The 22,329-nt window shown below is 36.6% G+C and overlaps 2 protein-coding genes across 2 annotated transcripts in view; one reads left to right on the top strand and one right to left on the bottom strand.

Annotated features, from left to right (window-relative positions):
- On the top strand, nt 1-9,219 carry tesca (tescalcin a). The gene is made up of 8 exons (XM_032579150.1): nt 1-133; nt 1,123-1,192; nt 2,962-3,042; nt 3,971-4,110; nt 7,258-7,319; nt 8,299-8,406; nt 8,490-8,537; nt 8,614-9,219. The coding sequence occupies exons 1-8, from the start codon at nt 73-75 to the stop codon at nt 8,695-8,697; spliced, it is 654 nt and encodes a 217-aa protein (XP_032435041.1). The 5' UTR covers nt 1-72; the 3' UTR covers nt 8,698-9,219.
- Nucleotides 8,982-22,329, bottom strand: part of fbxw8 (F-box and WD repeat domain containing 8) — a 24,161-nt gene continuing 10,813 nt past the window's right edge. Inside the window, exons 8-11 of the mRNA XM_032579145.1 lie at nt 14,776-14,903; nt 10,429-10,602; nt 10,204-10,320; nt 8,982-9,738 (exon numbers count right to left, since the gene is read on the bottom strand). Of these exons, the coding sequence (XP_032435036.1) occupies nt 9,573-9,738; nt 10,204-10,320; nt 10,429-10,602; nt 14,776-14,903 (585 nt within the window). The 3' untranslated portion in view covers nt 8,982-9,572. The remainder of the gene's footprint in view (nt 9,739-10,203; nt 10,321-10,428; nt 10,603-14,775; nt 14,904-22,329) is intronic.

A 22,329-nucleotide genomic window follows, 5' to 3' on the forward strand; every position in this document is an offset into this window, starting at 1 on the left:
GCAAGTGTGTAAAAGTTTTAGCCAGTCCAAGTAGACCGTGCGCCTCGACGCACCGCTCAGACAGCCGGAGAGATGGGAGCCACACAAACACACTCCGAGTACCAATACGAGAACATGGTGGGAAAAACTGGATGTAAGTATAAGAAAAACAAGACATCTGTTTATTTTTGGTGGTAATAGTGGTGTTTGACAACGCCACAGTGGGAAATACGCTGGTGTGAGGGACACAAGAAATGCTCTTTTTAATGATCCATGTTATGTTTTCGACCATATTCAGAAATGTAACAGCATGTGTAGATGTTAAAGTTAAACTTGAAGAAGCTGGAGCGTTCATTTAGTTTTAAAGCCAATGCAGCCGTCACACTTACTTATAATGATGGCAGTGGAAGTGTTTGAGGAAAGAATTAATGGGAGTGGATGAGATTAGTGGGATACCTTCACATGTGCAGACATGTACTTTGAGCGCATCCATCCTTGACTGTGCCCACCTTTATTGATACTATCTGAAGGAGACTTTGGACTGTTTAATGCCTTTGTCTCCATAAGGGTTACAGCTGTAGTCTTTGTTTCGTTTTAGACGTAGTTGCAGACTTAGGAACTTGTTCTGTAAGCATTGGAATTTCAACTGCATTGGCAGATACTGATCTTAGACCGCATAGTTGTTGTTCAGCCTGTTTGTTTGTGTCTTGTTGTGCAAGTTGAGTTCTTTTAAATGAGCTTGCTGTGTTGAGCTGTGACTCCACCCATCCAGAACAACAGTCTTGTTTTGGTGTCTGTGTGAGGTCATAGACATAACTCACCTCCACACTCTGAGCGGACACAGCTGCTGACTTTATTTGACAGAGAATACACTGCTAAAACTTTCCAATGGCGTTAATGATTCTGAGAATCATTTTAGATGCAGTTACTAAGGATGGTTTGTTTACTTTGCCAGCAGGACGTGCTCAATTAAAGTGTTTCAGGCAGTAAAAACGTGCATAAGAATGGAACCCTTTAAGTGCAAATGCACTCTTGTTTATCAAGGTTTTAATCCATGTTTAGCTATTGGATTGCTTGAACTGTAAGTAACTGGGCTGAGAATATTGGCTTACATGTTAATGATAAACGTCTTTGTTTCTTCAGTTTCAACCGAGCAGATTAAAAACCTGCACATGCGATTTCAGCAGCTGTGTGGAGATGGCAAAAAACTAAGGTAATGTTTCTGAATGTGTTTTTTTATGTCCAACATAATGAAACTCATACAGTCCCTCTATACTTATTTGCCTAATAAAAAAAGGTTAATGTTGTGCATATTTTTTTAATAACATTGTCCAATATATAAATACAGCAATTCAACAAATTTACTGCTTGGTAGCGGCCACTGGATTATTATTTTGAATGTTCTAGACTTTTTGATGCAGTGCACTCTGATAAGGTTCCCCACTTGAAAAGAGAAGCCCAAAGAATCACTTGACAGTGGGTATGAGGTGATTCTTCACATGAGTATAATCTGTTTCACACCAAACATGAAAGTCTTTATTACCAAAATATGAATTATAGTCTGACAAAACTACACAATATAAGTTCAAGTCCCAATAGCCTTAAGAAAATGTCACATGCTTATATTTGTGATAATAGGACAGGAAATGTCTGTTCCCTCTGTTCTACACAGATAGTTCCCCATTAGTATTTGCTTGAATCCACATTCGGCAGACAGAGTGGTCCAAATATCTGTGTGTCAATTTCTTAAAACTTAGACCTACACAGAAAAATTGTTTACAGTATGTCTTACTTTTGGAAAAGTAAATCATGAATGCTGTTAATATTACAATTATTTTCATTCAAACAAGAAGTTGCATTCAGAAAGGTGCATTTTTTTGTCCCACAGACATAACTTTTGCTGATAGCAGTCACACCAGATACAGTTTTTATGCAAATGAACTCAGAGCTCTACAGTAGTTGAGAATAATACCACCATAAGAGCAACAGAAATCCTATTTGCTTGTTTGGAAAAGAGTAAATTGAGCCTAGAAGTTTATACGAATCAAGTTTCCAAAGACGTGATTATCTTCTTATTACAGCAAACATGTTTAAACTGATGACAAGCAGTAGAACATGATAACATAAGTGTTATTTTTTTGTGGGAGTCCTCTAGCTGAACAAACAGGAAACAACACTCCTGTTTGTGTTGCCACTGTTTTCAAGTTTAATTGGTTGAAATCGACACTGTCCTGTGGACAGTTCTTTCTACCAAAGGCACCTAATTTTGTTGGGGATAACTACCTGAGTATGACACCAGCATGTTGATCTCATCTAATCGTTGTTTTGAAGATTTAGTGAGTCAAACATACCACTATTTGCCACGATGATCTAACAGTGATCATTAGTGAGGTCTGCAGATTTGTCTTCCCTTCTTTGTCCTCACATGGTGTTGTGGCACTGTGGGCCCTTGTTTGTTATTGATCCACTTGTTTTAGGCTTTCTAGCTGTAGATATGAGCAAGCATGTGAGGGTAGCAATTTTCTAGTAGCAATTACCTGATTTATGAAGAGCAAAACACATCTGACTCATGTAAATACGTTCTAGTCTTTCCCATTTTGAATAACTGCTATGACAAATGTCATATTAATTCTTCAGAGAAAAATAAAGTCAAGAAATCTGAATTAAAAGTCCTCGGATAATCATATCAATTTGAAAAGTTAATTAAAAAGTCTTTATTTATGTTAATTACATCAGAAATATTAAATGTGTCACTGTCTTCACTGCAGTAAAGACCGTACAGTTTATAGATAGTGGGAATGGCAATGCATTGAAAATTATATATGGTGCTCATTAATTAATGAACATTAAGTTCTGTCAATACCAGAATGAAAGAAATCCAAGCTACATTTTATAAAATTGACTTAAAATCAGTTAAAAATGCAGAGACTGTCCTATGATGTCCTGTTTTGTAATAATGGACTTTCTCTTGTTGCATTGCAGAAAAGAACACCTGGAGAACATACCAACTCTCGCCGATAACCCCATCAAAACGGAAATTATCGAGGCGTTCTTTGATAAAAGGTGGGTAGAGTCAAACAACACCATATCCCATGTGGTCTTTCTGTTACTAACGTCCTTAATAGTACATTTATTCCTTGTGGAAAACCAAGAGCGGCGGAGATACCAGCGGCTTATATATGTACGTTTCCAGTTTGTTTTTTAAAAACTTTGTGGATGCGGCTTATAGTGAGGTGCGCTCTATAGTCCGGAAAATACGGTAACTGCATTTAATAGGGTGGAAACATTTCTGAATTTTCAGTATTTGACTTATCAATTGGAGTTTATATGCATTTGCATTATAAATTATGTAAAAACTTTAGAATTAAAAAGCAGGAAGCACCCCTGAGGAGTGTGGCTTTAAATCAGTAAAGTTGGTGGTCTTTACTTGCTACATGGTGGGAGTTGTTTTCAACTTCCGCAGTTTGACTGAATGTAATGGTAATACTATTTAAACACTTACAAAAAAGTTTTGTTTTCTTACTTTAAAAGTTCAGTGTTTCTCCACAAACAGTAGTTGTGCAGCAGTTGTGAAAATGTAAACTAGGCAGGTGGGAGGAAAATGTGCATTTTTAAATAAATAAAAAAGAAAATCTGGTGGTCTTACTTATCACTTAGTGGAGTTTGGCAAACATTATTGAGTATTTTAGATGCCTGAAGAAATCCAAAGTTGAACATTCTTGTGTTTTTGCAAGAGAATGATGAGAATTTGACTGATTTATAAGCAGCAGCGTGTTTTATAGTAGTCTTTCGCTGGAGTGTTCTCTGCATTGGTTTGTGGTATAATCATGTGATTTCTGTTCTCTAAAACACAAGTCATGTTTAGGCTATACTGTGGGTAAAATGTTATTGCAACTAGTTAATGCTGTAGTGAGGTAGTTTACAGATTTCATTTGTTTTACATTTATCAACAATAATTAGGTGATTTTCAATGCTTTTGATTGAAATACAGGAACCAGCGTAATAATGAGTTGGGATCATATGAGGAAATCGGCTTTGAGGAGTTCCTCATGGTCATGTCCCACTTCCGTCCTCCAAGTATTAAAACATCAGCGGAGGAGAAGGCGGCAATGAGAAAACAGAAGGTTCGCTGTGAGTGAAACATTTTTACTACAACACAACTTGGTCTGCTCAGAATACCAGGCCAAAAGTACAACACGACTCATGTAAGTGTGTGAATGAGCAGAGGATTTGTAACGGCATGTCAGCTGTTGCCTCTAAGCAGCTCAAAGGTATTCCATCGTGTGAATGTGGCCACAGCAAACTCTCAAATCTAAATGTCACAAAGACAAATGCATGACCTGAGGGCAAACAGTTGGTAATTATTTTCAGTTAACTGTGTCTTTATCTCTTTCAAGATAAATTTTTCCACGTATTCCTTCCCCTTTAACTTGTTTTATATTGTTACGACTAATATCCTGCCATAATATTGTGCATTTCCTGTACAAACTATGAAGCATTTTAGATAATGGAAAAAAATGTGATTTATTGGGATCACATTTTCAGTTTCACATCTGCAAACTGAAAACTGACAGAATGGTTGGAATTGTCCTTTTTGCTGCTTGAACTATTTTTCCCATTCAAAGCAAACTGCTATACAGTGAAAGACTATTTGCTAATTACAGTTTTTGTGTTTATGCAGTGACATACTAATAGTCACACTTACACTGATTCTGCAATACATCAATAAATAATCAAATCTGGTTTATTCAAAGAGAGCTATCAAAAAAATGTTCATATTCCAGCTTATTTTCTGAGTAGTCTGTACTTAATTATGTCTAGCCATGCTTCAGCTCAGTTTGAGCTGAGCAAGCGTTAGCTTACAGTTTAATCTCAGTGAGAAGAGGAAATCCTGCACGCTTTTGCATTCTGACTTGCAGCTCTTCCTGAATGTCTACATCATTTTTTTTAACACATGCACCACAGACGTGAACATCTCTAAGAGTAAAATGATCAAATCATGTATCAGATCCTTACTTGAGCAAAATGTAAAGCAAGGCTCACTTTTTGGTGATAAATCACAAGACATCCCATTGGAGAATATTGTGAATGATGTTTTTTGATTTAATTTGTTATGAACATGCTGCAAGAAAGAAAATTTAAAGTGCTTCTTTAATGTTTTTCTTTTATCTTCTCTCAGTGCAGAAAGGAAAAAAAGGCTTTGAATATCCAGAAATTGTAAAAAAAATGAAAAATTTACAACTTGTCTGTATTTCTAGCATTTAATTATTTATCTCCACTTAAGCATTTCCTAAGTAGCAGTCAGCTGCCTTCAGCTCTTTCCAACCAGTAAGAATAAGTAAGAAGAAGCTCCTTTTGGGGATCAGTTAGTGGCTGTTGCATTGCGTCACTTCCTGTTGCACTCTGTGAAGCTGTTTGTGTTTGGGAAATGGCATAGATGTGAGATAGATGGAAATTGATCAGGGATTTAATAAAAAAAAAACATATGAAAAATGTAGGGTTTGATTTCATTCAACCACTGTTCCTCTAGTACCTTTAAATAAAATATAGTGCAACCGTCACCTAATTAGTAAATAGTTCATCAGTGTTTGAAGGCCTCAGAGTGTTTGTTTTTTTAACAACACATGGGACCTGTGGAGAGGCAGGGTTAAGTCATAAAAATACATCGCAGTTCATCAGTCCACCCAAGCTGTCAGCCTGGTGAAGCACTTAATTAAACATAGAACCAGCCAAGGGACCCACAGTAACTTTGGGGGAGTTGCAGAGATCCACAGCTCATGTAGGATAATTTATTGACAGGATATTTATCAATTCTGTGCATGACATTTTTGAAAGAAAGTGTTATGTAAAACATTGGGTAGAAAACCAGCTTTATATCACCTTGAACACACCATCCCTCAGTAAAGCATCATGGTTGCAACATCATGATGTGGCCACATTTGTCTGGAGAAAGGACAGCTTGTCACAGTTGATGAATGAGGGAAAGACCTCAGGAGCCTGGAAAAAATCCAGTTAAAGGCTGTGAAGGTTTTGAGACAGGGTGGATGTTCACCCGGCAACAGGACAACAACCCTAAACATAAAAACAAGAGTTACATTGGGATGGTTTGAATTAACACATTAAGTGTTATACCTGGACTTAAAACCAATTAAGAATCTGTGTCAAGACTTAGCAAGTTATATTCACAAACTCCAAGCAATGTGACAGAGATACATGTATTTTCTAAAGAATTAGCAAAATTGTCCGCCTTTAGGTGACCAAAGCTGATGGAGAAATATCACAAAACACTGAAAGCTGAAACTCTATACTTGCATGTTTTTTCTTTTGTAAATCATAACCTTTTGCTTCCATTTATGAACTAATTTCATCACATAAATTCTCATAGCCCATAGCAGTTGATACTTACAGTATAAGGTGACAAAATGTGAAAAGGTTCAAGTATATAGATAAACATTTTGCAAGGCACTCTAGGTACCAAAACCTATATTATGTAACATAATATTTCTTTTGTGTGATGAGACAATGACAAAAACAAAGTCACTACCTGAAAAATAACCAGGTAGTGAAAAATTCCTTCCTGTAAGTACAGCAAGAACTAAAAACCTTAGTTTTAGTAAACATATGTTTGCTATTGGCAAACATATGTTTAGAGTCTAAACATATGAGTCTAAACTTTAGACCAAAGTTTCCTAGTTTGTACAAAGAACGTCTTTCCTCAAACTTGAGAAATGACCTCAATATTTGAGTATCCCATTAGGATTAAGATTACAGACTCTACCCTATACTCCTGTTTCAACCAGAAGATACAGTAGAAGTGTAAGATAAGAACTCAAAAGCATTGTACTCTCTAATGTCTGTAGAGTCCAATTGTTTGTTGTCCCAAGTAAAAAGACATCTTTGTTTAGTCTGAACAGACTAAACACCTTTTTATCAGTCATATGAATTCTGCATTTTGTTTTTTGTTGGAGCAGAAGTTTTATTTCCATCCATCTGAATCAAACAATTATACCTCTCTATCTTTAAAAGTATCCAGATGTCTTTGATATGTGAAAGAACCATTTGAGCAATTAAACTGCTGTAACTTAGAGGAGAACAAAAAGGTTTTCTGGGCATTGCAGTGTCAGTCGTAATCCTGTTACGGCTTGAAGGATCTGCTTCATTATCTTATCTCTGAATCATCCTGACAGGCCCTGTAATCACAACTTCCTCTGGCGCAATCCCATAATTTGTGGGTGGAAATTTCCTCAAAAATCTAATTGTTTTGTTTTGTTTTTCCAGTCCTGTTCAACATGCACGACACCGACGGTGATGGCAAAATTACGCTGGAGGAGTACAGAAAGGTAGGTGCTCATTATGTGCTTTATTTAACACTGATTACATTAATCCTTGTTTTGAAATATGGTTGCATGTAGCAGATACCCATTACGGACACTCAGCTTTACTTAGAATAAACATGGCCGCATGCAGATCTGGAAGTAAAGCATCTCCACTGTTATAAAATTGGAAATTAATTCAATTAAAGCTAAGCTAACTCTTGTCAGTAAAATGACAGTTTTCTCAAACAAAAGGTGACCTTCAGTCCAAAGCTCTTAAGATAAGAAAATTTGATTTCTGTCCCATTTGATGCATGGCATATTTTTCTTTGTCATAATAATTTTTAATGCATCTGAACTAGATTGAGGTCAAATATGATGAAAGGAAACACTAAAACATGCACAAAGCATTGGAAGTCAATTCAATTACATGTTTTCTAACTGATCATTTAGCCAAGGTTACATTATTGTGGATATAATGACTTGCTCCATATTGTCTTGCTTTAGCAGGTACAAGATGAATCAGTGTGTGCACACTCTCATTGTCAAAAGTAGTGTATAATTAGTCCCAACAGAAAGGTTACAAAAATCTACAGGTTTAGGAACCATTAAAGGATTGAGGTCACTTAGTGAGCTATATCACAATACGTTATAAAAAGAATAGAAAGGAAGACTTTTTTCCTTTAAATTTAGGTAAACCTATAAAGACATTAATAGAGTGTGAAAGACAGCATGCAAAGTTAAAAGCAGCACTACCTCAATTAATGGCTTTGGGAAAGAAAACAACTGAGAACAAAAATGCTAGATGAGTAGTATTTTCCATGAGAGAGAAAACCAAATAGTTCACATTATGACATGACAATGATTCTGCCCAAAAACTTTTCAAAAAGAGTCAGAATTCAGATAAAAAAAAAGAACTATGTTTTGTTTCTTTTTCAGTTACCATTATCCTCTTCTACAGTTTTAACTTTTTCAGTGAAGTCTTCATTTTCTGTTTACATCCAAGACTGTCGAGGAACTTCTTTCAGAAAGTGAGTCCATTGGGCAGGAAGTTGCTAGGGCGATAGCAGATGCTGCCATGCTGGAGGTGGCGAGCACAAATGTGCCCAACATGGTAAGAGAAGTCACCAAAACCACGCCGCTAATATTCCTTCCTCACTGTTGGACCAATAAAATAACAGATTCCTGTTGCTGCAGGGCCCGGATGACTTCTACGAAGGAATTACATTGGAACATTTTGAACAGGTTAGCACTTTTTCTCGCTTTGTTAAATACCTAAATACACTTTGTGATTTCATGACAGCATTTTGCTTGTCCGCAGATTCTAAAAGACCTTGAAATGGAGTCCAGGATGTATGTTCGCTTTCTGGATATGAACACCGCTAATCTGCGTTGTGGAAAATAACCCACCTGAGGGAATTGTTGGTCTAAGGAACTCTTGATGTTGCTGCTGTTTTTAGCAGAACCACCTCTGTCCTTAAAAGGGAAAAAGCAAAACGCTTTTTCAAGCACTAACATGTTTTCAATATAAAAAATTTGTAAGATCCTCAAAACTGCAGGCTACTTGTGAACTTAAGGTTTGATAATAGAAAGCCTTTTTATTGCTGTATGTTAGCATGTAGAGCAGTTTAGATATTTTAAAACTCCTCAAACTTTTCTTAGTTTTATTGCATTTCGTTATATTTACTATGACCTCACACTGTTGCTTTGGAAATTACTACTGTGCAACATGAAAGATTTTTACCTTGAAACAAAAGGTTGACACATAAGATGAAGTATGTTACGGGTGATCTACTGTGCTGAGCATTTGGACGACAGGACCAGTCCTCCTCAAAAATCAGGATACAATATTTTATGTTTTTACTACTGAAACTGTACATAATAAACCACTACTGTTATAAAAGAATAAAAACAACACTAATTTTGATTACTGAAATGATTTATTTTCCCCTCATTTAAAAAAAACCAGAATTTTAAATAAAAGTGGAAGATAAATATCTGGATTTTTCTCTTCTTTCCCCCCTGAAAAATTGCAAAATATGACAATTTTTGTGGATAAATGACATACCGTGCCTGATCTAAAAAGTCAAATATTAAAACAAATCAATGTACAGCAATGTGTATCAAGGTGGCAATCTTGCAGCAGATGAGCTGTTTGCATCCTAATAAAAGCACCAAAATGGTACTAAAGGGTAACTAAAAACTAGTAGAGTGACAATCAGACAGATTAATGTGTCTTTTGTCCATTCTGCTTCACAGACAGTATTTTGTTTGCAGCGGTCAGTGAGATGGATGGGAGCCAGACAGCCTGTCATAGGGCACCGCCAGGTTAATGTTGTAGTTGTAGCCGGATGAGTCGATGTAGTCAGACCTGCAGATGGGCAAGATGTGTTCCTGTGACAGGGCATCCTCAGAGAAGTCATAATGGCTGATGACTCCTCTGTGTCTGAAATGGGAAGAACCAACAACAGTTACAGCATTACAGACTTTTATTTAAGATCTGAAAATTAGACATGTGAAAAAGATTACTTTTCATAAATGTGAAGGATTTTTTAACTTTTTGCAGGGAGGGGTAAGATTTCATTGATGCAATAAACCAGACTACAGTGCAACTTCTTGTTTTTGTTGTCTGTATGCTAATGATCAATACACATATGACTGAAAGCTCATTCAGTTCACTTCAATTCAGACATACTTTATTAATCCCAGAGGAAAATTAAATAACCATCTAGAAGTAGCAGTAATCAACTAAGAATATAGATTTTCTTTTAAATTTGATTTGCAAAAGCAGAGAAGCAGAAAATTCCTATTATCCAAATTATTTTTGACATGTTTTAAGAGGAGTAAGTGGATGTTTAAAGGAAGTCAAGCATAAAGTAATTTTAATAGGTGTAGAAGAGAAGATGGTGACCTGCGGTGAGCTGTGAGGTCATCATCTGTGATGCAGGCCCCACGTGGCGACTTGTCATCGGGGATGTTGGCTGTTACCAGGGTGCTGGTGTTAAAGCGAACATGCCTTACTGGATGCCTTCCAAAACAAACAAATAATAAAAAATAGCTAATAAAATAATAATAAAAAGAGCTAGTGGCACAACCACAACTAAACAAGCTTTAGTTGGATCTTCTAAAGTCCTACCTGTTGTGCATCTCCCACAGCTTAGTTCCCATCCTCATCTCCCAAACACACACCAGTCCTTCGTCTCCGCCGCTCACAATCTTCCAGTCGTCTGCCTGCACTGACGTGACACCCAGGTGGTGGGCGTACAGGGATACCAGAGAGGAGCTGGACCTGAGGTCAAACACTCTCACTCTGCGTCATAACAGAAAGGGAACGATTCTGCTTTATGCTTGGGATTTTTGTTTAGCAAGAGAAGCACATGAGCTTTTCTGTTAGTTGTGTGCTTTCTTTGGAGGCAAGCACACAATGTGCAATCTGCATCATCATATGGATCATGTTGTATGGAAGAGGAGAGCAAATAAATAAATTTAATCTGTTGGTCTTACAAGTTGACTAATTATCTGAATGAGATTTGTTGTGACTTTGTTCCAACTTATTCTGATAAAACAAACAGGAAAGTCAATCTTTTCAGGACAAACACAAACTTCAAAAACTATTCTAAACAGGAACAGAAACAATGAGCACTTTTCTGCTGCGCAAGGATGACATTGTGAAAGTTAATAGTTCCACCCACCTGCAATAGTCTCACCATTAAAAGCATGTTTTATCCCACGATTATAATTGTTTTAGTTGTTTTTTTCTGCAAAAGACTTGCATCCAATCATGATGAAACCCTTATAGCTTTTTTATTTCAGGAAAGGAATACCTATACTGATAAAACATGTAAAGTAGTCTGGTTTAACATCAGAATCAACTAAATTAAAGAAACATAGAAAGGCTTAAGCATAAGTAATACATAAAATGCAAAACCAACAAAAATCTGGGCCAGAACACATCATACTTATAAAAACAACAGCTGAATATTTGAGCTTCTGGTCATAGTGTTTAAAAAAAAATGGAAGAAATTGTAATACATGTTGATGTTTGTTCTTAAAGTTATTGCTATTAGAAGAAAATGTGTTAAAACAATATAGTGCAAGATTATGATTAAAATAATTATGATTATGGATTTTAAAGTGCTGCTTTCTACAATGGATTTAATGCAATAAGAGGAGGATTTTTGCTCAGTGTGTTTCATTAGCAACAAAAGCCCAGGGGACGTTCAGCTCCATCTGTTGTCGGCGTGGCTTTATTGCAGCTGAAAGCATCCAGGACATGACTCCATCCAGGATCAACCTTCTTCCAAGTATTCATTACCATAATCAAATTTACTCTGGGGACTCAGGCGGATTTCATTTTCCACTATCAAAACTTTTTTTTTTTTTTTTAAAGAATCAAAGTTAAATGGCTAAATGGGCACCGTGGACTTGTTTGTCTTCAGCTCGTTGCCTGTTTAGTGGCATTACGTGATGGAGGCGCACGTTTAAACAATGAGGAATGAACATTACTGGCAGACCACAGGAAGCCATAAACCTAATGCTGGAGGCGACCGTCTTTGCTGAACTGTCACTGGCCAGAATCGTTTCCATTAATCACGAAGAAAGTGTGAGAGACGCACAGCCCACTCCTGAACAGTTATTTTTCGAAAGCCAGAAGAAGTCATTAATCATCCCAAGCATGACGTCTGATTTAGTCTAATGATCTGGAGTTCACAATCATCCACATGAACTATGTTTACTAAATTTCAAGTCAAAATGGAGACAAAGACTATTGCATACATTGTAGCACATCAAAGCAAAAAATCTAGTGTTTAAGAATGCTATAAAATCTCCTTTAATGGCCAATGGAGCTTAGTTTCATGTGTCCAGATTCAAGTCTGAAAACTTATGGGTCACATCATCTTCAAGTTATTCTAACAAATACACTTTTTATCTCCTCATGTGAGATAGAAATCTTTTTATTGAAGCAAACTGTGTTGTTTTTAGAGTTAAGTGTGCATGAATAATTTACAGAAACAACAGAGAAAAGACTGACAAATTCACATTTTAAAAAATTCTGTTCTGATGGGCATCCATCTGAAACATAACCAAAAAACTCCACAAGCATCTGCCTTTTTAGCAAAACTTATAGTAGAAATGATAACTGAAAGACTAGAAATTATTTCCCTCTTACAATGTCTGGACTCTGTTTTACTTTGGTTGGATCTCAGTATTGCCAGTTACCAAAAGGTGTATGTAATTTTTGGATAAACATAAAAGTATTTTCAGATTCATAAGTATATTAAAATGCATTTGTATGTGTTAAAAAAAATGATTTAAAGAAAGACCAGAACCTAACTTAAATTATTAAAGCACAGCTAACAAAGTCGCTCTTCATCAAACTGGACAGGTTTAGGCTCCTCATGTTGTTTTTTCAGAAAGAATCTATTTGTGAAGTGACTTTAATATTTTTATTGACCTAAAATGTTTTCACAGTGTGAAAATGTGTTTTAATGTCAATAATTGCAGAGCTCTGAACAGCTTAAGAGAGACAGGGAACACGCCTCCAGGATTTAGCTGTGATAGACTAAATATGTATTCAATGTTGGTTGACTCTACAAAGACTTTAAAAGGTCAGGTGGTTTAAACATTTAGCAGGGAACATGTAGACTGCATTAAAAAAATTGAAAGTTTCCTAACTTAAATCTGCACTTTCAAATATTGTAAAAAATGTTTGGATGTGAAAAACGCAAAATGCTGTTTGCTTTTAAAGTTTTTGTCAGTCTTTAAAAGGATCAGTTTTTTAAAAGGATCAAAGGATATGTTAGTCTTAGGACATTTTGTACCAACCAAATATCTTTAAATTTTTGTTTCTGAAAATTACTTTATCATAATTTACTCATGGTATATTATGAACTACAACGTGAAATAAACTGTTATGCATAGATGAGGACATACCTAGTTTGCTAACGGGTATCAAAAGAAGGTAAACAGCAACATGTACGAATAGGCAGAGCAGCAAACTGACCAAGAGATGTTTGGTTAAATATTAGCTGGGGAAATAATCAGATAAAGAGTTAAGTACAAATGATTTGCCTGTATGAAATAGAAGTAGGAAGGGATGAAATAGCAATGTGTTGGTGTGAACTGACAAAGGGGGGAGTGATCTGGAGCTATTTGGTCAAATGTCTTATTCTGAGATAAAATCCAAAAAAAAAGAAAAAAGAAAACTCAAGAAAGCTCAAACACCCTAAATCAACTGCAAAACAAGTCACCTGCTTACAAAAAAACTGTTTGTTATAAACATTTGAGTTTTACTTTGTTGAAATCTATAAATATTTTATGGAAACTGAGTAAAAGGATCATAGTGCAAAGCAAACTGATCACTCAAACTGTTTTGTTTCATACCGTTAATGTCTGCAGAACAAAGCGTTCTGCAGAACGGGTACCCATTAGCTAACAACCTCACACTTTTCTGTTTTCTCTTTATTTCCTGCTCAGACTTGTCTTGTTTGCACAGATGTGTTCTTTTTTCCACACAGGCCTTATCTGGACACTTCATCCGGTGTTTGGATCTCACAAAAAAAATGCAGAGTGACAAAACTCATCTGGACAAAAAGAAGGGATGCATTAGGCTTTGGCTTGATGCCACCCTGACAAAGGGCCAAGAACGCCGACTGTCCGTCAGTCTCCACCGTTCCCATTTGTCCTCGACTCTGTGCTGCATCGGCTGACGCCAAAGTGGCAGAGCCAAGCTAGAGTTGTTTTTCCCCCTATCTGGATGAAATCTGATCAAAAACCAAAGACCAAGAGTGAAGCCACTCACAAAACAAACGGAACTATTTCTTTGTCTTTGTGCAGGTGCTGTTAATCATAACTAGCAGGAATGGGAGAAACAGAACCTGAACAGTATGATGTGGTCTCTCCTTCGCTTAAAGCCAACTACTTAACAGCCAGATGGGTTTGGGGCTGAATAGAAACAGCGGGGGCAGCTTTGGATGAAGACATGCCAGGGATTTCTCCTTTCCTGGCATCCTACGCACCACGGCACCCTCTAACAAGTGCAGAATAGATGAGAATGGATCTTTTATGCGTCTTTTCTTTAACAGGCAAGCCAAATGTGGCAAGCATGTGCACATTAGTGTGTGTGTTGTTGTTGCTGCTGGGTGAAGTCATTACAGCCAGAAATTCTCGTCTCTTAACATCTAGTAGGTAATGGAGAAGACAAAGAGCAAAATATCACTCCTGTTAGTATTTCAATGCATTTCTTTTTCTCAATAAGCTTTCAGAAGCTTCTTTTTTCAAAGAAACTGTCTTGAATAATGCACAAATATAATAGAGTTGTTGTCTTCTCACACATTTTGTAAACACCTGTTCTCTACTTCCAGAATATTCTGCTAGGCCTCCTTCATCAAACATTTGTCTACGTCCCTAGCTCAGTTTTTGTTTTCACTGGTGCATTATGTTTGTGCATTCTCTATCTGCATTTGTGTTTTTGGTGTCCTACCTTCTGTCTTTGTTTCCACACACTAGTAGATGAGGGGGGCTGTCTTTCAGGTTGACACAAGTGAAATCTCCCGGCGAGCTGCCAACACAAACTGTTGGTTTCCCGGTCTCCAGGCTGTAGACGTGGATCTGAAATCCAGGATCACACATCAGTCGACAGAGGAAATCTGTTCATTTCAGAGCTCATATGATACAATGTAAAGTCACAATTTTGTAAAACTGCCATAATGTTAAATACAAAGGAAAAAACCTCAACAAAAATTCAGACAGTAACAAATAATATGCTTAAAACTATCTATTCTGTTAGTGTAAATGTCGGTAGATGTAATAAAAACCTGTAGAAAATATTACAAATTACTCTACATACTGCAATATTTTATATTTAAAAGTGTATATCAGGCTGCATGAAAACATTCCATGTAAATCCACACTTTTAGTACATAGCAATGTAAAAGTCCAGTCCTCAATAGGTACTATTCATTTCTTAAACATAATTTTCCACAAATGACACCTCATAGAAGAAAATGAGGTGGAAGAAAATGTTTTAAAAACATTTAAAGTTTTTTTTGTTTGTTTGTTTTCTCTATTTAAAACCTAAGAAGTCAGGTGAAAATGTTGTTCTTCAAATATGACAACAAATTTACAACACTAAAAATAACAAGCTTCCTTCTTAAAAAAGATTATGAAACATTTGCTGCTTTAAACAAGTTTATTTAACCCTCCTGTTATGTTCCGGGTCAAATTGACCCGTTTTAAAATTTACAAATTAAAAAAAAATAAATAGAAGCATTTTTTTTGCATGAAACGTTTTCTATTTGTCTTAATAGGTGCACTCTAGACATAAGTTGAAAATTTATTCATTTTACACATTTGTACCAAACCTTAGGTCTACTTTTTACATCGATACTGTTCGGGTCAATTTGACCCGGCAGTCAGGTTAAAGTGCAAAAAAAGATTTTATAATGTCCAATTCTATATGTTTCCTTGCAGTTATGAACCATATTTCACCACACACACACTCACGCACACCCACGCGCACACACACACACACAAGCCCACTTTCTCACTATTCTCTTTACTTCACTAGGAAACTGCGCGAAAGCAGGTGTTCACACAACCTTTGACGGGAATCTTTTCTGTTCCTGTGGACAAACTCCACCCACACTGAGTGGACACTCAGCAGAAGTGGAGAAAAACATAAATACTCTCTGCATGACTCATTTATCTTGATTTTAATCAGCGGGTCAATTTGACCCAGAACAGTATGTGTGTCTCAAGTTCAATTATAAAGATCACCCTTTGGTAAAAAAAAAAAAGTATAATATAAAATAATTTACCAAAGGTCAACTTCAAGGAAATTATTGTTTTTTTGTGTCTAGGTTTTTTTCAGTGGACATTAAAAATCTAAATTCCATTTTTTATGTCCAAATGAGTAAATGAGCAGGTTGTCGTCATTGATCCTTAATTTCTGAGAAATAATAAAACATCATTGCACAAATATTGATTGAAATGGTTAGTATTGGAGTTAATAATCAGATACAAAAATGTTTTGGAGGAATTTTTTGGTTTCTGACACTATTGCATGATTAAACACTCCCTGGGTCAAATTGACCCACGAACATTTTTGCTGTACCCTAGAAACGAACATAACAGGAGGGTTAACTGACCTGAGAGCAAAAATGAGTCTCTGGATTGTGAGGGCTGCATAGCCTTGGCACTGTCTGAAGCTTGGGTGCCGTTGACTTTTGAATAGGACACTGATGCTAAACAGACCTTCAATAAGGTCTGGTTTCAGAGGAAGGAAATTTTGAGACTGTGATAGTCATTAAAAGTGGTATTTGGAGTTCAATTTGGACAACCCATTTGAATTCAAATTTACATATGTTTCTAACAAACAGCCGCTAGTTTATAACTTTTACCAACAAACACAATTTACAGTGGGGGATGATTATATTTAGAGAGAATTATATATTAAACTGAACTGAAATTAATTGAATTATTGCCAGAGAGCAACAGAAAAGGAGTACCGGTACTTTTTATAAAAAAGTGTTACCATTCCTTTAATATTTTACCTCTTCCCGTAAGCAGACAAAAATCTTTCAGTTCACAAAAAGGGTGCCTTAAACTTGCAAAACTAATGATAAAACTGTGTATTAATAATATGAAATATCAGCCAATAAAGGTGCAGTTGTGTAGGAAAAAGACTTGTTTGTAAAGTAAAAACACAGAAGAACTTAAGTAGATTAACTAGAGAGAAACTTGAAGGCAAACTTGAATTACTGTTTTTTACAGCTTGATGGCTGCAATAAACTCTTTACAGAAGTTTCAATGATGTCATCTGGTGCTGGCCTAATTGATCAATTAGCAGCTGGTGTTTTCTCATCCAAACCAGACAGAACAAACGGGTTAACCGCCAGGCAGAACTGCCTTTGAATAATTAAACAAAAAGAAAAACAGAGGGGGAAATGGAAAGAACGGGAGCCAAAAGGTAGAAGAAAAGAAAAGGCAGGAACAGACAGCAGAAAAGAAAGACATTTGAAGAAGAAAAAAATATACATATAAAAACTAATAAATAGAGGAAGGCAGGGTATAAACCTTCAGAAGGTGCCAGCAGTTTTTGTGTGTCCCCATATTTGGGCCAAGTGAAGCTTTAATTGTGCTCCACCCCAGGGCAGAGCCCAAACCACACTGGACTTCGAAATGACAGCTTGATAGGATTTGGACAGCTCAGGAGACTGGAATGCAGAAATGAGGTTCAGCCTGCTGTTCTCAATGAATCACCGCAGAATTAGGAAGATAATTTTATTAAATACGTCCCCACCTCAGCCACTAAAATGAAGAACTGTCACTGAGAGAGGATAAGCAGCTGATTTGTGATAGTACTGGGGGCTGTTCAAAGACCAGGAAGAATATTAGTAAGCACGGATACAGTGCAGTGGTTAGGCTAATGCTCTCTCTGGTGCTCGGCTATTGAAGCTTGCAGACAAAAGAAAGTCTGAATTACACTGCGATGTTAATGTGATTACTCTGCATGCTTTTAAACAGATGACATTTATAAAATCACTGCTGTTCCTCAGAGAAATCCTTTCATGTTGCTATTGCGACTATATCGGAACTCATAAGGCTTAACTGCAGCAGTTACTCTTATTATTGAGCAGAAAGGAGAAATTATGAGTTGTGTTGGACTGGGTGTGTGCATATTTTTGCCTCCATAAAAGAATTCAGCAGCACCCTCCATATTCAGACCTAATCAGGGAAGGGACACACTTGTACAATAGCCTGCTGAGAAAAAAAGCTGAACCACTGCTTTCTCTCTATGCAAGACTACATTAAATCTTATACAAACACCCACATCTGGAACAAATACGGGCTCAGGGCCTCATTTGGTTTAGACACCATGTGGACAAACAGAGATTAGCCCACTGGACCAGATGCAATATTATGCACAGAGTTTGTGCTTTCACATTATTTGGTAGTTACAACACAACATAATGAGCACAGCAAATCATTTGCAAACCCCCCCAAAAAATTATGCAGTTACTTATGGAGATTAACTCTTCAAATTTGTATGAAGTTAATTTTGGATACTTCACTGAAAATACAAGTAATTTAGTGCAAAAATTAACCCCTAAACAATATTTCTGTGGCATTGCTTAACATGTTTTGGTTTGGTCTGGAGATAGAAAGCTAATTAACTAATTAAGTTACATTATTAAGTTACAGAATCACAGACAGATTATACCCTAAATCCAGTCCTCATTCCAACCCTGCTTCCAATTCTCCTTCCAACTCTAATTCCAACCATCCTTCCAATCTTTGGGCCTACAGCATTCACATTAAGTAAAATTTCTTGGTGTCCCTGGATGGGTACCGTAGCTCAACACTATGAGAAATGGGTTAGGCATTTGTCATGCAGCAGTGATCTTCATTAGTGCAGACAGTGCACCTGCACAGTGCAGCTTAAGATTGAGTAATGCTAATGTCATTACGGTACATTACTTCTACCTTTGAGTAGCACTTCCATGCAAAACATTTGAATGGGCTCTTTGCACCTCAGCTTCCGCGTTCGGGGAAAAGCGGCTCAATCTTTTCCGATTTATTGAAAAAGGCTCTTTCCACTGGGTGTTTGCAGGGCTTGTCCAAGGTAACAATTAATGATGTACATCGATCCGAAGCCCCGACAAGTAAGCTGGAGAAAGGTTTTAAGATGTTCGCCTCGTTATACACAGATACAAAGGTCAGTTTTACTTTCTTTAAACTTTGTGGCTAACATTAGCTTTAGCTTATGCTAGACATTTTTCTTGTAAAAATGTGCTATTTAAGTATCTAAACATTTTTCATCCATTCTAATGGACAATGTTTTTACCTTATTTTCAAGTATATTACGTGCGTTTATTGTCGTTAGTGTCAGAGACCAAGTAACGGATTTTACAGTTCAGGCTTTTTGCTTCTGAAGCTGAGGAACAACAAGCCCATAGCTTAACAGTAGAGCAGCTCTGGTGTCAGAGTTCTAGTTCAGCTGACTGTTCAGGTTCAGAGTTGTTGCTTTTAGAAAAAATATGGCCGTGTTCCTTAAGGTCTCCGTGTTACTTCGCTTTATTAGTTTTGCATGTTCTTGTGAAGCAGGACGGTGTTTACAACAGTGTGTACAGGCGGATCAGTAGCTCGGCTGTCTGGCTCTGGTCTGCTCTCTCGTTCCCTTAAACTCTCTTTCAGGCTGAATACAGAAGTGATTACATGGAAATAACACAGGAGGCTCCTTTACCTTCTGCTTTAGGCTGAAGAAGTTGATCCGGAGTGACGTGAAGGCTGTAAACTTTGCTGTGCAGCGTTAGCTTTAACTGGTAGCAATGAATATTTACAAGCCACCGTCTTCTTAATTTAGGACCGCTTGGAAATCCATGAAAACTTAAAAGCCCATTATATTAGGAAGACAGCAATGTTCATAGTATTGTTTTATTTGCGTCTGAAATAAGACTTTGTCTTTTCTAGCTGTCATGGTAACTCAAAGCGGAAAAAAGAGAGCCGCATTTGCGCATGCGGTTGTGACGTCAGCGCGGCAGGCGCAAAGAGCCCATTGTCTCAGATTTGTGACGCGTAAGCCTCAATATATTTCAATATGTCAAATGTCTGGCTTGGCATATTGATTTATACATTGCATTATCTATGCTATGCTATCTATCTATAGCATTAGATACAAGGAAACTGTCCTTTTCACTTTTATCTTTTTGTTGTTTTTTGTAACCTAGGGCAAGTTTCATTCAACAGTGAAATAAAAGAAAGATACACACTAGTTTGATGGGGAAAATCGCTAATCAACAGGTGAAATACAGAAAAGTTTCGATGTTTTTTTTCCTTTTTATTGAAAAGCATCAAAACGAACTTGAATCTTATTTGATGCTTAAAGAAAAGAAATGTTCTTTTATATACTTTTAAAAAATATATCTTTGTTCTTTTCGGATAAATTCAAAACTACTCCTCCTGTCGAGGAACCGGCAGCACACTTGTACTATGAAAGAGAAAAAGCTATAAGCAGGTCAAGTAGCTAGGTCAGGGAGCAATATAGCAAAATCTGCAAACAGACACTGTTAAATTAAGAAGTTACCAGTATTAGGTTATGCTGGAGATAGCTGCAGTTTAAAACCCAAAATAACAATTTTACACTAATTTGCAACTACATAGCCTGGCCTCATTCCTGACTATCAATTAAGCTGGGTGGTGAAGGTGGCCAGCAAAATAACAGGCCTCCCACAGACCGCACTATCTGTTATATCTGAGCAGCAGGTGGTGCGGAAAGCCAAAGCCATTGTGGGGAACCAGAGCCATCCTCTGCACAGTGCACACAGAGTTCGGAAAACACAGAGGAACACAAGAGACATAGGATGAAAAACTAATTTGATCCCCATGTAGTACATTATTTTGGTAAATACAGGTGATTTTATTCCACTATAGGATCCTAAAATCTAAGAATTTTTAATACTGATGTGATTTAAGTATTTTAATTGAACTCTCACTTGTCAGACTGAGTTTGGGCAACAGATGAACTAATACACTCTAGTTAGTGACTGCAGGGATTTGCCTTGAAAGTCTCAGGTGGGTAACATTCACTTTAGAATATTTTAGCTGATGCTTACAGCATTGAAATTTATTGATTAGTTTATTTTAACATTAGTTACTATGTGTATCAAATTGGAATAGATTATTTTATGTTTTTGCAATTATAGGTGAACTTTTGATCTGATCATATTGACTTTGTGTTCATTCAGATAAATCTGCTGATTTGATCTCTTCTTCATAAAGAAACAACAGTTTGTTTTTTTTCTGACAGCACTGAGGCAGAGCTTCTGTAGTAGATGAACTCTTTGCCAATGTGAATGCCAGCTCATGTTGAAAACAGAGCCATGAGCTGGGTGTGTGCCCAGGTGATGTTGGTCCACTGACAAGAGGAAGGCAAGGAGTAACAAGGATCTGGAGGCAAGCCTCAGCCACACACACGTTCTCTACACACATGCCAGGACAAACCAACAAAGACATGGAAGAGCGGCAGAAATATCTACAGTTTGAACGGAGTTTTACTAATGCAACTGCATCAAAGTAAGAAAATAAAAAATAACACAAAGTCTGAATAAAGTTAACAAAACAGGTTAATGTCATTCGGTTCATCCGAGTCGAGACGCTGTAAATGAAAAAGTGTCACTCTTACGTGTGAAAAATGGTGTGAGATGATTTCCTCGGATATCAGCTCTGTGCATCTTGACAGGTTTTAATGAAGCATATGTTTCTTTACTAAAGACAGTAAAAACGGTGGCAGCCAAATTGTGTTTTGTCATCTGTGCTTTAAGAAACAGCTGATAGAAGTGGAACAAGAGTGAAAGACTAGTTAATTAAATTTCCAAAATTTGTTAATTAGTGAGAGTGTTCACTGATCATGAATTGGCATTATTTAGAGCTGAATTTTGGCCTGGATCTGAGCTGAAAAAAATTATTTTAGAAAGATTTAATAAACTTCTGATTGAATTAAAACTAAGTCAGTTTAAGATTAAATATTACATTTCATCTTGAAGATGATAAATTTTCTAACCTGATAAATCATCTTTTTGAAAGAGAAGCTTGAGATAATAACAAATTGAATTTTAGAAATAAAAACAATTATTTAATTTCTAAATGCTTTAGAATTTTATGCCTCTTCAAATAAAGCTGGAGCTCCATTGGTTACCTTTAGTAGTCCAATTTATTTGAGTGTTTTTATTTTTTCCAGGTCTTAGAAGGGGACTACTCACAAGAATAAAATCTAGGATTGATAGCAATTACAAACATTAGTCACCTGGAAATTATTTAGATTTGGAATTCTATCAATGAGATTCATGCAGCATTTTTTAACTGGATCATCTTTTAATTTGCAGAAATAAACAAAGCTGTAGAGAGGACTCAAACAATAGACTGTCATTATCGCCAGACATCAGTGTTACGCTCCTTTTGGTCCACTATGTGGTGCTTTAGGGCTGCAGCTGAATAAGTACATCCAGTTTTCTAGAAGCTATGATGTCAGAGTGGC

The sequence above is a fragment of the Xiphophorus hellerii genome, chromosome 12, assembly GCF_003331165.1.
Source record: "Xiphophorus hellerii strain 12219 chromosome 12, Xiphophorus_hellerii-4.1, whole genome shotgun sequence".
Classification (NCBI taxonomy): Eukaryota; Metazoa; Chordata; class Actinopteri; order Cyprinodontiformes; family Poeciliidae; genus Xiphophorus; species Xiphophorus hellerii.

Bases quoted from the DNA above. Each gene is read 5' to 3' on its own strand.
- tesca (XM_032579150.1), top strand. From the start codon at position 73: ATGGGAGCCACACAAACACACTCCGAGTACCAATACGAGAACATGGTG. The intron at 134-1,122 runs GTAAGTATAAGA...TTGTTTCTTCAG, and splicing joins CATGGTGGGAAAAACTGGAT to TTTCAACCGAGCAGATTAAA. The intron at 1,193-2,961 runs GTAATGTTTCTG...GTTGCATTGCAG, and splicing joins GGAGATGGCAAAAAACTAAG to AAAAGAACACCTGGAGAACA.